The following is a 13,949-nucleotide window of genomic DNA, read 5'->3' as shown; positions in this document are numbered from 1 at the left end:
CCAGGCCAGGGATGAAATAGGACTCTCAGGCGCTGGGCCGCACCGGATCTCAGCCCAGTGGGTAGCGGAGCCCCTTGGCGCCGGTGCTACGGGGCACGACCCCAGTGGAACCAGCACAATCCCCCCCAGCCCGTCCCGGCGGCGGCGCCCCCCGCCCGCCAGGTTATGAATGGGTGCAGCGGAAGCCCCGCCCCCCCGGACGTGACGCCCGCCAATGGGGGCGCGGGGCTGCGTGGCTGGATGAGGTCAGCGCGGCGGGGCCGGGGCGGGGGCGGCGCGCGGGGGGCCGGGTGAGCGGGGGTCGCAGCCCGCGGGCGGGCGGACAGGGCAGGGCGGGCAGCGCGGGGCTCGGCGGGCGCTGCTGCTGCGGCCCGGGGGAGGCGGGGAAGGGGGGAGGGGCGAGGAGGAGGCGGGGCAGGGAGGAGGAGGAGGAGGAGGAGGAGGAGGAGAGGGAGGAGGGTCCTCGCCGCCGCCGCCGCTCCGTCCCGGGGGCCATTCAGCGGGAGCGCGGCGAGGAGCGAGCGGCGCCGGGGCCGGGCCGGGGGGGGCGCGCCGGGCGATGCAGGGCTTCGTCAGGCTGCGGCGCGGCGGCCGCGGGCTGTGAGCCGGCGGGGCCGCGCTGGGCTGGGCCGGGCCGAGCCGGGCGGGGCTGGCGGCGCGGGGAGGGGAGGGGCGGGGGGAGCGTGGCGGAGGAGCGGGCGGGCAGCGGCGGGAAGGCGGGAGCGGGGCTGCCCCGGTGCCCGCCCCGCGCGGGGGGCCGGCCCCTGAGTGCATGCGGGGCGCCCCGCCGGGCCGCCGCCGGCCCGCCGCCGCCCGCCGCCCCTGAGAGACCGGCGGGGAGAAAGTTGCGGCGGTCGCCCACATGCGCGGCCCCGGCCGGCGGCTTGGGGAACGGCGCCGAGCGGAGGTGGGCGAAGAGAGTTTGAAGCGCTCGCCGGCGGGAAGATGGCGGAGCGGAGCTGAGAGCGGCGCCCGGCGAGCTCGGGCCGCCCCCGCCTTCCTCCGCAGCCCCCCGGACCCCCGCCGGACACATGCAGGCCAAAAAACGCTACCTGACGCTGCTCTCCGCCGGCACCTGTCTCGCCCTGCTGCTCTACCTGGGAGGCGTGCGGCTGCGGGCGGCCCGGCACCCCACGCCCGGTAGCCGGCATGGCCCGCGCCCCGGCGCCGAGCGGCCCTGGCCCCGCTTCCCCGACGCCCTGCGGCCCTTCGCGCCCGCCGAGCGGCCGGGCCCCGAGGGCGGCGGCGGGCGCGTCTCCCCCCGGCAGCGGCGGGACGCCAGCGCCGGCCTGTACCGCGGGCGCCGCTGCCGCATGGAGTCCTGCTTCGACTTCGCCCAGTGCCGGAAAAACGGCTTCAAGGTCTACGTGTACCCGCAGCAGAAGGGGGAGAAGATCGCCGAGAGCTACCAGAACGTCCTGGCCGCCATCGAGGGCTCCCGCTTCTACACCTCGGACCCCGGGCAGGCCTGCCTCTTCGTCCTCAGCCTGGACACGCTGGACCGGGACCAGCTCTCCCCCCAGTACGTGCACAACCTCCGCTCCAAGGTGCAGAGCCTCCACTTGTGGAACAACGGCAGAAACCACCTGATTTTTAATTTATACTCTGGCACCTGGCCCGACTACACCGAGGATGTGGGGTTCGACATTGGCCAGGCCATGCTGGCCAAAGCCAGCATCAGTACTGAAAACTTCAGACCCAACTTTGACGTTTCTATCCCGCTCTTTTCTAAGGATCATCCTAGGACAGGAGGGGAGAAGGGATTTTTGAGGTTTAACACCATCCCTCCTCTCAGGAAGTACATGTTGGTATTCAAGGGGAAAAGGTACCTGACGGGGATAGGGTCAGACACCAGGAATGCCTTATATCACGTCCATAACGGAGAGGATGTTGTCCTCCTGACCACCTGCAAGCATGGCAAAGACTGGCAAAAGCACAAGGATTCGCGCTGCGATCGAGACAACGCTGAATACGAAAAGTAAGTGAGTGGTGCCCCGTCCCCGTGCCTGTGTCCCCAGGGGCACAGCGGCAGGCCCGGCTCTGCAGGGTGGCCCCGGCTACCGGGCAGCTGTGAGCAGATGTGAGCCGAGGCACTGGCAGATGTGAGCCGGCCAGGGGAAAGTCGTGATCTCTCCTTCGGGTGGGTCAGTCGGTCCTCCGGTCGCCTGCGAGGCTGCCGATGCTGCCTTGGCTGTGGGAGCCGGCGGGAGGGATTGAAGGGCAGCGCAGTGTCCTGCAGTTGTGGCGTTGCTCGCCCCGGGGACCGGTGACCTGCGACCTGCATCAGCAGCCGTTTGGCGAGGGGTGGCCAGCAGCCACCTGGCGAGAGGTGAAGGTGGTGCTGGAGGATGCTCTGGCATCTGGCACTGCCCTTCATCCCCCCAGGTCGATGCCTTGTGCCTTCCCTGCCCTGAGACAAAGTTTGTGCGAGTCCTCAGCCCTCTTCAGTGTGTTCCTGAGCCCGGCTCCCGCGGTGGGTTAGTTGCTGAGGGTGGTTGCTGGGATGCTCTGCACTGCCTGGTGTCTGGCCAGTGTCTGTATCTCCACAGACGAGGCAGTAACTTGCCGTCTTTTTTCTCTTGGTTCAAAGTGGTACAGCATAGTAAAGAATAGAGGAAGAAGGAAACGCTGGCTGTGTTCATGTCCTGTTTCTGATTTTTACATGCGAGAAGATGCACCCACGGTGCGAGCACAGTGTGTGTTTTCTGTGAATGCTGGGTTTCTTGGCTTTCCCCATTTTTTATTTTTATTTGTTGGTAGTGTCACTGTCTAGCCAAATTTAGTGTCACTGTGGTTCTACCCTTATCTTCCAGTCTGCTTTTCAGGATTGTATATATAGCTGCCGGGAAAATCGCATCCTGGGAATTACCACCAGGACCGCGATGCTGACTAAGCTGTTTGCAAACGATTAGTTCATTTAAATGCCGACCACCGCTATGTTTGCTGCAGAGTAGGTCTCTATATATGAAGTTTTTTGCATGAGAATGTTTCCTGTGTAGCAGGAGTTAGACGCTGGCTTAAAACAGACTAGCCGCGTAGCGCTGGGTTAGTAGCATGCAGTGGAGCTGCACCAAGAGCTGCCAGCAGCTGGAAGGGTTTGCGATGCACAGAGGAACGTGGGTGGAAAAATGCTTCTGGAGAGCAGTCGTGAAGAAACTACGGTGGCATTAATGCTGATCAGAATTTCCAGCTGGCTGCCTGTTTCGCCACCGAAACTAGCCACAGGGGGTTGGGACAGACCGGGAAGGTCGGCACCGCAACGCCGGGAAGCCTGTATGTGCCGGGGTGAACTCTGCTCGCCCTCCGCTTACTGTAAATCTGCTGCAGAGGGGGAGAAGACAGCAATGCAAATACTTGCTAGACTTTTAATCCCTTTCAGAAAATTGATGTGTGAGTGGTGAGATGATGCACACGTGGAAGCAATACAGCAGCGGTACCAAATGAGCAGTAGAGATACTAGGCTCAGCTCATGTTATTTGTGACCTGGGAGTCCCTTTGGCTTGTGAAGTCCTTTGGGGAATATTTTTTGGGAGGGAAGAAGGGAGACCTAACAACTGTAGCCTTGCAGACTGCTGTTTCTTCACTTAGATCTCAGCAATTGGAGCCAATTTACAGATAGGAAAAGTCCTGGTTATTTGCTGCTTTCTACAGCATGTGTGCTGTCGAGTTGTCATAAAACCAAATATACCTGCCCATCGTTCGATGGGAGTAGGGCTATATTCAATTTTTTTACAGCTGTGCCATTTGGTGTAATAAAAGGTAGACCTCTCTCCATAAGTTCTACCCCTCCTAAAGTGTATTTGATGCTTATTTTGTAGCAAGCGGTGTACATAACAACCCTCAGGGGATACGGAAGCATGAACCCAACTGGTAAGGCATGCTATTCATACAAAAAACATACTTGCTGCTAAGATGTGGCCATATCTGGGGTGGTGTATGGGGACTTCAGCATTTGTCGCAACGCTGCTGTTAAAGACAGGAAATAAAAAAAGTTTATTACAAGAAAATAAGATTACTCCAAGAATTGAGACAGGCAGAATCTGTGGTCAGGCCACTGAGATGCATGAGGTCGCTCTGGCAAATGACTGCAAATGCTGAAGCTCTTCAGCCCGGAATCTCATCCAAGCGAGCGCACCTGCCAGAGCTGCTGCCCCTTCGCGCTCCTGCGCCGATTCGCAGCGAAGGATGCCATCTGCTGCTCTCCCAGCTCTGCCGGCTGCCGGCCTTCCCCGCCTCTCCCCTGCAAACACCGGCCACGCCTGGCACTCCCTCCCTTCATAAAATCTGACAAGGTCACGTCCCCAGGGCAGCGTCACAGCGGTCAGACAGTTCAAGTGCTTCTGTGCCTAAGTGCAGCCCAGGTGTGAAAGCTGTAGGAGGGACTCTGCTGCTCACCCCGCCTAAAGCGACATCCCTTCATGAATGAAGCTTGGCAAAGAAATGTCTCTAAATACAGTTGGGCCTTGAAAATTGCATGCAAAGGTGCTCTCGTGGGGTTTTTTGGGCTTGGATTTTTAACAGTGCGTCCTCAAGGTTTTAATCAAAAAGAAGAAAAATGCAGCCTTCGAGATATGTGTATTTGTGTATCCATGTAGAGTTGTCAAAGTCGCATATTGCGCTCTTCTGTGCTGGTTTTCCCATCCTCTGCTGTGACGCTTACACTATTTTACTTCAGATGATGAACAGGAGGCTGTGTGCCCTGACCATGGGGAAGCTGGCCCCGAAATACCAGTCCTTGCCAGGGCAAAACATGAATGATTGTCTCTGGGTGGAGGCCTTGCCAAGCTGGGTAGATTAGGTGACCAGATTTTAAAACATGATAATCTCATGTTAACAGAGTGGTTGGGTTATGTCGTGTTATAATTGGTGCTAATGCGCTTTACGAGTTAGTTTTGATGGGGTTTCGTCCATGTTGCAACATTCGGTGTGAGGTCCGAAAAAATGTCCACCTGTCCACAGAATGCATTGTTTCCTCTCTAGGAGATTGAAAAAGCCAAGAAAGGTGACTTCTTGACCTGTAGAAACTCCGTAGAGTGTCTTATTTCATTTGGGGGAAGGAGGGACGGACATGTGCGTATTTGACTCTTTCTCCCTGAATTGTGTTGAAAGTTCAATCTATATGTTACAGCTAATTAATTTGCATCCCAGTTATGCATCTCAGCAGATAAAGCTGATGCAGACTAAAATTAATTGCATTATCATGATTAGGCTACTAGCAAACAGGATACAAAGGAAAACAAGGAAAAGCTCTGGTTTCTTTACGGTGCCCTTGCCTCTGTCGAAGTTGGGCTTTGTCACCCAGCGCTAGGGCAGCTGGGTTTTCTGAATTCCTCCACACTAGGATTTCAGCATTGAGCTTTCCGTTTCGCAAAGGGTTAAGTGAATAAACAGTGCTGCTGCTGACGTTTGAAGACAGCCTCTTAAATATTTAATGACCGTCTAAACATATACATATGTACAATGTGTTTTAAACAAAGGCAGAATTCATGTACAGGCTTAACTGGTTCCAAATAATTACTTTTTGGAAGGTAATATAAATGACTGTGGATACCGAAAGAAATGGAGGAATGCAATGCTCTAGTATCTGATGCAGGGAAGAGATTTTGCACCAAAGTGGGGATCTTTCTAGGAAAGCAGATAATATTGTCCGTGGTGTGCCCCATATCTGCAACAGCCCTGGCGTTGGAAGATGGAGAGAGGAGCAATGATGGTATCCAAAAATATAAAGTCTTATCAACAGATGCCTTCATTTGAGGAGGCTTTCTGCTCTATCTGTGCAGGGTAGATGAAGTTACTGATGGTAATGAAACAAAGGGGAAAAAACATATAATGAGCAGCATTGAAGAGAGTAGGATGGAGAAGGGGAAGTGAGCAACAAATGTGTTTTTGAAGAAATGTGAACTTACACAACTAGTGTAGTGAAGTGTTCTTTATAGACTTAAGTTTATTGACTAGTCAGTGCCCAAAAAGCCTGCGTGGTCAGGACTGAACTGAGAAAGGTGGGCAGAACAGGCAGCACCTCGTGAGGTAGGACTAGTTCTGCCAGCGGAGGTTGGAGGCATGGGGTTGGGCAGGAGCCTACGGAAGGAGCTGTGCCCAGATCTACGTGGGGCTGCAGGGCTGCCAGAGGAGGAGAGAGCACCGGCGCACCGTGTGCTTGTGCCCGCGAGACATCTCTGCAGGGCACGATACTGCTGAGCAGAGCTGTGTGTGTGGTTTTACAGCTGAAAATATCCAGCTGAACCTGTACCAGTAGGTTTACCTGGTGTGCACTCTACTGGTGGAATGTGTGTCAATCACAGCTGAACCCTCCTGCCCATGAAAATGTGGTCCGGAGCAAAGGTTACAGTTGTGCAATAAGCACAGAATGGGAAGAAAAGCAACTTTTAGTTTCACTTCCTTCCCATCAGGAATAAAAACTGCACATAAAAAAAAAAAAAAGTGGTAGAATTAGACTCTTGGGATGACTTTGCCATTCACAAGACCAGCATGAAAATGTGAAGTAAGGCCACCCAGTGTGATGATAATCTATATGCTGCATATGCATGTATGTGCGTGTTTTGAGCAAAGGTGAAAATCTTGTATTTTTGACATACTGAGCTGTAGTGTATTGTATTAAAATACAAATATAAATTCCACACATAAGCACTTACTGGATTCTTTTAAGAATTATTGAAAAGCTTTCACAAGTCAACTCCTTTGCAGCTATTTAGGACAGGGCTGAGAAATCACTGGGGTTCAGGGTGTCTGTTGTCCGGGACATCTGAACTGAGACTGGAACCAGTCTGTGCATCTTGTATATCACCAGGCTGCTTCGGGAGCTTGGATGAAACTCAAGAACTACTTATTGAGAGAGCTTGGGCATTTTCCCAGAGTATCTTGGCTCCTGCAGAGACCTGTCCCCACCAGACTGCTTTTTTATTTTAATATCAATTTTTCAGAAACTGGAAATTTGCTTGTTTTACAAGCATTTATTCCAAATTGCAGTAAGCAGGTATATAACAAAGGTTTAACGTACATCTGAGAAATATGTGATTTGCTCTATTGTCTTCCTCCTCCTGTTCTCGGTATGTATTGCAAAGGGTCCTTAAGTGCCTGTTGATGCCAATTTAATCCAAGTATTGCCCTGGAAGGGGTAGGGGCTCCCACGTGGGAGGCTCTGGGCGCAGGGGTGATGGGAGCACCCCATAGCTCTCGGCCAGCGGTGCAATCCTCAGCCCTTCCCTCGGAGAAGAGGTGGCAGCGGGTGGGTGCGTGTGCAGGAGTGTGTTTCCCTGTGTCGGTGCCGAGCGCCGCGGCGTGTGTGGCCGGGTGTGTGGGGTCAGGCAGCGGCAGAGGAGCCCGCCCTGCCCGCCGGCCTTCCACCAGGTGCCCTCCTAACCTCAGGTAATTAAGTTTTCTTGTGGGGCAAGTTATTATTATAATAATTACTTGCCCCGGGCTTTTCTGCATCTTTCTGTGAAGCATCTCATGTGAGGTTCTGTGGTGACAAAGCATTACAGTAGATGGCTGATCTGGTCCAGAGCAGGCGTCTTCTGTATGCAGAAACATAGGTGAAAGCTGGTTTCACAGCCGGAGGAGCTCTGCTTTTATTTTTCCTGCCTAGGAAAATTGTTCTAGGATAATTCATTGATAAATAATTATCACTGAGGAGACGCTTGGCGATAGAACAGAACTCAAACAAAAAAAAATTGTCTGAGCCATCATTTTCATTTTAAGCAGAATTAATCCTGAAAGGGGAAGTTTGAAGGGTTTGTTGAACCCAGATCGGAACTGAAAGTGATGTTTCCGGCGCTTGCTTGGGCAAGATGAAGCTGTGCCATGCCTTCAGCAAGAAGATGCTGATGAGCATCCCGTGGTACCCCAACCTTCTCACCCTCCCTGGCCGAGCGTTTCACTTGTGCAGGACTTTTTGCAGCAGCCTAAGTGAGCTTCACTGAAACTACTCTAAAGGGAGTGGGATGGCTGAATTTGGGGCTCTTCTAGGGGCTTGCGTGCTGCTACTCCCTGCTGCTTGGAGGGTGTTCCCAGCCGTGGGACTCTGTGGCTGTGCAGCTCTGAAGTGTTGCATCTCCCCAGGAGGGTGGGCTGGAACCAGAGGAGTTTCAGCTGAAGACAAACCCGAGCAGAAAAGGCTGGTGGTTTGTCTCTACTGGAAATATAATAATCCTTTTGCCCCACATACAGCCCTGGAACAGCCCACTGGAAAGTAAACTGGCAGCCGCTTGCGGGCGAGGGAGGTAAATGAAACTGGTCGGTACGAAGCACTTATTTACTCAACAGATGTGAGTCAAGAGAATGCGCTGTAATCTGATGATTTCTGGAGTATTATCTGTGATTGTTTTCCCTTTCTCTCTGCAGGGTTTCTTTCAGAAAATCCACAAGAGTTTTGTGGTCTTGAGTAAACAAACCATTTTGCTAACCAGAGAGAAATAATCGGTAGGTACGTAGGTAACTGTCTGGCGTGGGGGGGGAGTTAAGTGCTATGTTGGGGCTGCTAAGGTGACTGGCTTCTCAAGGACTTGGCTATATCTAGATGATGATGGAAGAGATATACTCCTGCCCCATGTTGTATGGAGTTTAGTTCAGCAAGTGGGAATGTGTGAGTATAACTTCAGGTTACATTTAACGTTCTGCAGCTTTCCACATTACCAAGCATTTTGGGACACAAAGGTTTCAGAACCTTCTTATGGTTTACACTAAGCAGTAGATTTGTTCTTCCTCTTCTGTTCGTCCAGCTGTGCCGTGTTTTTAGGTAAGATTTTGTGCTGCTCTTTTTTAATCCAGGTTTCAGGATGAAACAGAACATACATCATCACTGTCTTGCTCTTAATTTAGGAGCCTCCTCAGTCAACTGGATGAAGCATCAGTGCTACACAATGCTGATACAACTCGTCCCCATATCTCTGGAGCAGGCACGGAGGGAGCTGGGGCAAGAGGGGCCTGCAGCACTGGGCGATTAAAGACCGAGGCTAGAGCATGGTGGGAATCATTATTTCTTCCATTTATGGGGCAAATTATTTTTAACAGTTGACACGCGTGCTTTGGAAGAAACTGAAGAGCATGCTTGGAGCAGTCCCTGTCCTGGCATCACAGTGCAGGCACCACGGGCCTGGGAAGGGGTTTGTAAGCAGAAGGATGGGGGATCAGCACACTGCAGTACTGCAGGAGAAACTAGTTTCCAAATGAGAACAAAAGAAAGGAGATTTGTTTCACATGAGAAGAGGGAAGTAATGCTTTAAGGAATAAAGGCCTGATCTCAGCAAACTGTTGTGCCCAAGTGCTTTGCTGGGAAAGAACTGGTGTGAGTGCTGCCAGGCTGATGGCTTTCCAAACACAGTCTTCCTAAAATGTTATCGTTTCTCAGAAGAAGAAAACATAACTTTAATCCAGTCAGGAGGGTTGGGCCTCCTCAGTAACAAGAGAAAGATGTCATTTTCTTTAAATCTCTTGTGCTTTTCCTGCTTGTCTCTCCCCCTGCCTCTCGCTGAGATGTAACCTCAGTTTTTCGGGTGGCATAGTGCTGTCTGCTCTGCAAGGATGCAGATAGGACGCTAAGCCGGTGTTCCCTGAAAGTGGTAGAGTTGGGGTGTTTGTGTTGGCTGAATCAGGCTCCCATTTCGTATTGCAGTAAGAGAGACTTCCCTGTGCTCCTGCAGTCCCAGAGTGAAGTGTTTTAGAGAAAGTGCTATGTAAAACTAAAATACAGGGTGTTTCAAAAAGATGGACCCAGTTTGAAATCCCATTATCTCTGCAACCAGGAACTGCCCAAGAATGAAACTCTTACCGCTTGAAAGGGTGGGGCATTTAGGTTACTAAAAGTTACTAAAACTTGATAACTTATTAAATCATTTGTAATTTTTTATGTAATTGTAACATGTTGCCATCCTCAAATATGTTGCTTTGAAACTGGGTCTGCCTTTTGGAAACAACCTGTGTTATTCATTAATGTTTTGTGTGCCCACTTCTCAGGACATGTTGGTGAGTGTAGATCTAAACTGTGACTTTACGATAAAATGTGATAAGTCGTCGGAAGCATCATCAAGCAGCTCTTCTCTGTGTGCGTGTGTGGGAGGATCCCCACAAAAGTTTTTTTGGGGTTTGGCACTTGTCCTGGGTTGGGATATGTGTTCAGATTCAGTAGATGAGCCTTTTATGTCTCCTTGCTTCACTCAGGTGCTGTGAAAGCGCTGAAGCACCAATGGTTCTGATCGCTCCTCCGAGGGCTCTCACGCTGCAGTTCATGAATTCTGTAAAGCTCTCCTGCCTTAAGTTGACTTCCTTCCCCATGATGGTTTCTGGTCCAGAAATACATGAAAATGAAATAACTTATGTGTTCCTAAGTGAATTTCACGTTCGTTCACTTTTTTCCCCTCTAATATACTCTTTGTGCTTGTGAATGAAACAGAATTAGGGCTAATTTAGTTGATTGGCTGCAAAACAAAAGTATTCAATGCTAAGAATGAGAAATGAGAAGGCCTTTCTGAAATGTTACTTCTTTGCATAATTGTAATAGATTATAATTATACAGTTGGGTGTTTAGGAGTGGATTTGCTGTAAACACGGTCATGGGAAATGTCTCGTTGCTCACTTGTGTCGGTTTGAGTCCCAGTGCGGTCCCATCAATGGCCATACTGGCAGGTCTAACAGTGTTTTCTCTTTGAGCAGGATGGTGTGTTACAGAAACTGCTGTCTCCAATTCCCCTCCCTGCTCCTCCCACAAAATTACTGCTGGTCGATACAGCCATGTCAGACTGTTGACACAAATCAATAAGATCAATCATTCTTCAGCTCCTAAACAAAATTGAGAGTGCGATGCTGACGGGCTGCGCGCAGTGGTACTGGCAGCGATTCCTAAATGGAAAATACATACCATAACGTTCGCAAAGTTCACATGGGGGACCCAGTCCCATTAATAATTAGTTCTCTCAGGCCGTTAAGAGCAGCCTGGTATAAATCGTTTCCTACAACTGCAGTTTGTGTTATGACCCCGACAGCCATCAGGCTGATGGAGAGCATCGTCTACCCAACAGCAGTGCTGGAGAGAGGTGAGCGTGGCAGAGTTTCGTTAGGAATCCTGATTTTCTTCATTCTCCTAGGAGATCTCGACTTCTTCTGATACTGGTTTTTGCCCCATGAATAATTGCTGACATTTTATTGCAATACTGGAATTTGTGGTGCAATCAAGTAGTTTGGTGTGTAACTGAAAGCCCACTGAAATTGTACTTGGTGTAGTCTGCAAGAATAAAAGCAGAGACTGCTTCTAAAAAGCAGAACCTTTATGTGAAGAGAAGGACGAATCTTTGTTTATAATGTCTGAATTCATATCTCTGAAGGCTTGTTTGGGTGTGTCTGCTCATAGACTCCATCAGCTGCTTCAGGAAGATAAACATATAAATGTTTCATCTCCTTGATTTGCCACTGAACATTGTGCTGGGTGCTAGCAGGTTTTTTTTAATTAAATATAATTTATCTAATCCTAATGGGAAGCATAATTATAAGATTTATTTTTTATACTGTGATTTCAGAACTGCTTTATAAAGAACGGTAACATTTCCCCCTTAATGGCTGTTTAAAAACTAGAAAAGAAAATAAAAAAACAAAGTACACTTTGCTAAAAGTAATAAATCTCAGACAAGAAGAAAAAAAAAGCATCTGATATGTTGGAGCTGCAATAAAGCTGGAAATTAATGATCGGTAAGCTGGTGCTGCAAGAGTGTGAATGTATTATGGATTTGAAGAGACGCCTGTAGCTTATTAAATGACAGCAAATTTTGGCATAAGCACTAGAAAACCCTGATCAGAAAACGTAAAGTGGTGCAACCTGCAGCTGGAAGATCCAGTGCCGCGAAGGATGTGGGAACCATGTGTATGGTTGAAACAGAAGAAGGTACTTTGCAAGATCAAGGTCTGAAATTGCACACTAAACTCCTTTAGTTTCTGATCGGAGGGATTTAAACGTTTCAGTATGGCATGACTGTCATGTCAGGGAGGGCTTTATCGTACTGTAAAACCTTTGCATGAGAAGGTATGTGTGAATGTTTAAAATCTTTTAAAACAAATAACATCCCTTCACCCTCCCACTCTCTCTCATGCTTTTTTTCCTAAAACTGAAAGGAATAATATGTCAAGTGAGTGATCACATCAGGCATGGACACTTACCAAATCACAGTGAGATAACTGTGAATAACTCTCTAGTTTCGACAATTTGCATGGCCATTAACAATTGATGGGTTTCCCTTAGAACCGCATTATCTATGGCAGCGGGATCTATTCCCGCACACCGCTCCTGCATACTAAGTGCCAGAGAAATTCTCAAAAGTGAAGGTAATAAAAAATACGATAGCAGCAAGGTGAATGAAGCAGGTAGGAATTTCAAGGCAATATTTTTTGAAGGTGGGGAAATTTTTCAGGTGATCGTGCATTTTCATGTCTTCTTCCCCGTCTTCCCTGCCTGTTTTTTTTTTTAACTACAGTTCTACAAGTTTTAATTCAAGCTGGTGTTAGTTTTCCCTTCACTGCTTGGCATCATGGCAGGCTTGATGGTTGGCTCCGACATGTGGATCAGTTTAAGAAAGATTTGAAAATACGTTCTGGTTTAGTTTTGGATTGGACACGTGTCTTGAGGAGCTTTTGTGCATATTTGAGAAAAGATAAAACCCTTGCTAAATTTAGCAGCCCTGGGTTGCTGGGTGGCTCTTTTATGGGAGTGACTTCAAGGAGGTGCCTGCCTTATGAGAATCATGCCACCATTTTAATAAACACGCGACACATCCCGTATTTCTAGTGCTTTCATCTCTGGCTGACGGCACGTCAGATCTTTCCAGATTCCTCCATCAAGTTGACTTCTCCAGCCCCAAATCGCTTTTCTCTCTCTCTCTTTTTATTTCACTTTCTCACCCTCTTGCCTCTCCCCCTTTCTTTTCATGGTGCTGTTGTTGTGGCAAGATTAAAGCAGCTGAGCGAGGCGGTGACGGGGAGAGCTCGGGTCATCAAAGTGTGCGAGCGGCTGGAGCTGCCGAAGGCAGGTGGGTGACATATCAAAGCCGGTACGTCCGGGCGCTCTGTGCTCTCCCCTCGTAAATGAGTCCCCTGCTGTAAACAGAGTTCCTGGGGTTAATTTTTGAGCTCACACATGCAAATGCAATTGCTTTTCTATGCCCTTCTCAAAATTTAATTGCAGAGGATGGTAATAAAGTCTTATCTTTGTTCTTTGGAAGATGTTTTCTGTAGATGTGGCATGTTAGGGAAGAAGTACCTGAGTTGTTGATAGCAGGAGGTGGCCGTTCGTCTTAATCTGAGAATGCCATTTCTGGGTTGCTGTAGGTAGACTGAGGAGAACTGGAAGATCCGAGCAACTCCTGGTTGCCCCTGGCTGGGCCTGGCGTGGGCAGAGACCCAGCGTGTCCCGTCTTGGCCAGAGCACCCATGGCCTGGGCCAGCGTGGGGGCTTCAGGTGCCCTCTGCTCAGGGGGAGCCCCAAATCCCCACTCACTCTCGGTGCCCGTCTCATGGTGTGGAGCTAACCACGGGGCTGGCTTTCTTCTCAGCTGTTACCTCTGCCTGTATTGCCCTCTCCCCAAACCCTGCTTTATCTTTGCTGTGGAGCTCGGAATTTGAGCACCCAACGTTCTGGACAGACTCTTGCCCTATGTTCAAGCAAGGGGATTCTGGTCCTTGTCTTAAGCATTTGCTCTGAAGGTGTCAAAAAGTCATTGCGCTTTGCACCTGTCCTCTGTCACAGGACTCTTCTCCAGTGCCCCAGCCTGCTGGTGTCCCTTTTGGTTACTGCCGCTGAGAACCACGGCAACCAGCGGAGCCATTAGCGCACGCGTCTCTTGGCTTTGTACATTGAAATATCCATGAACAGCAGTGAAAACAGATTTTCAGCTTTTGTTCTGTTAGCTGTTGCTGGCGGCCTGTAATAATGGTCTTTTCTAGGAAAAAGA

The 13,949-nt window shown here is 50.0% G+C and overlaps 1 protein-coding gene across 1 annotated transcript in view; it reads left to right on the top strand.

The window, feature by feature from the left end:
* The first annotated feature begins 699 nt into the window (after positions 1 to 699).
* The window catches only part of EXT1 (exostosin glycosyltransferase 1), a 180,721-nt gene continuing 167,471 nt past the window's right edge, over positions 700 to 13,949 (top strand). The window contains exon 1 of the mRNA XM_065629769.1: positions 700 to 1,978. Coding sequence (XP_065485841.1) covers positions 1,032 to 1,978 — 947 coding nt within the window. The 5' untranslated portion in view covers positions 700 to 1,031. The remainder of the gene's footprint in view (positions 1,979 to 13,949) is intronic.

This window comes from Caloenas nicobarica, chromosome 2 (assembly GCF_036013445.1).
Source record: "Caloenas nicobarica isolate bCalNic1 chromosome 2, bCalNic1.hap1, whole genome shotgun sequence".
NCBI lineage: Eukaryota > Metazoa > Chordata > Aves > Columbiformes > Columbidae > Caloenas > Caloenas nicobarica.
The sequence above is the reverse complement of the archived record's forward strand: the minus strand, read 5'-3'. Positions and strand labels throughout refer to the sequence as shown.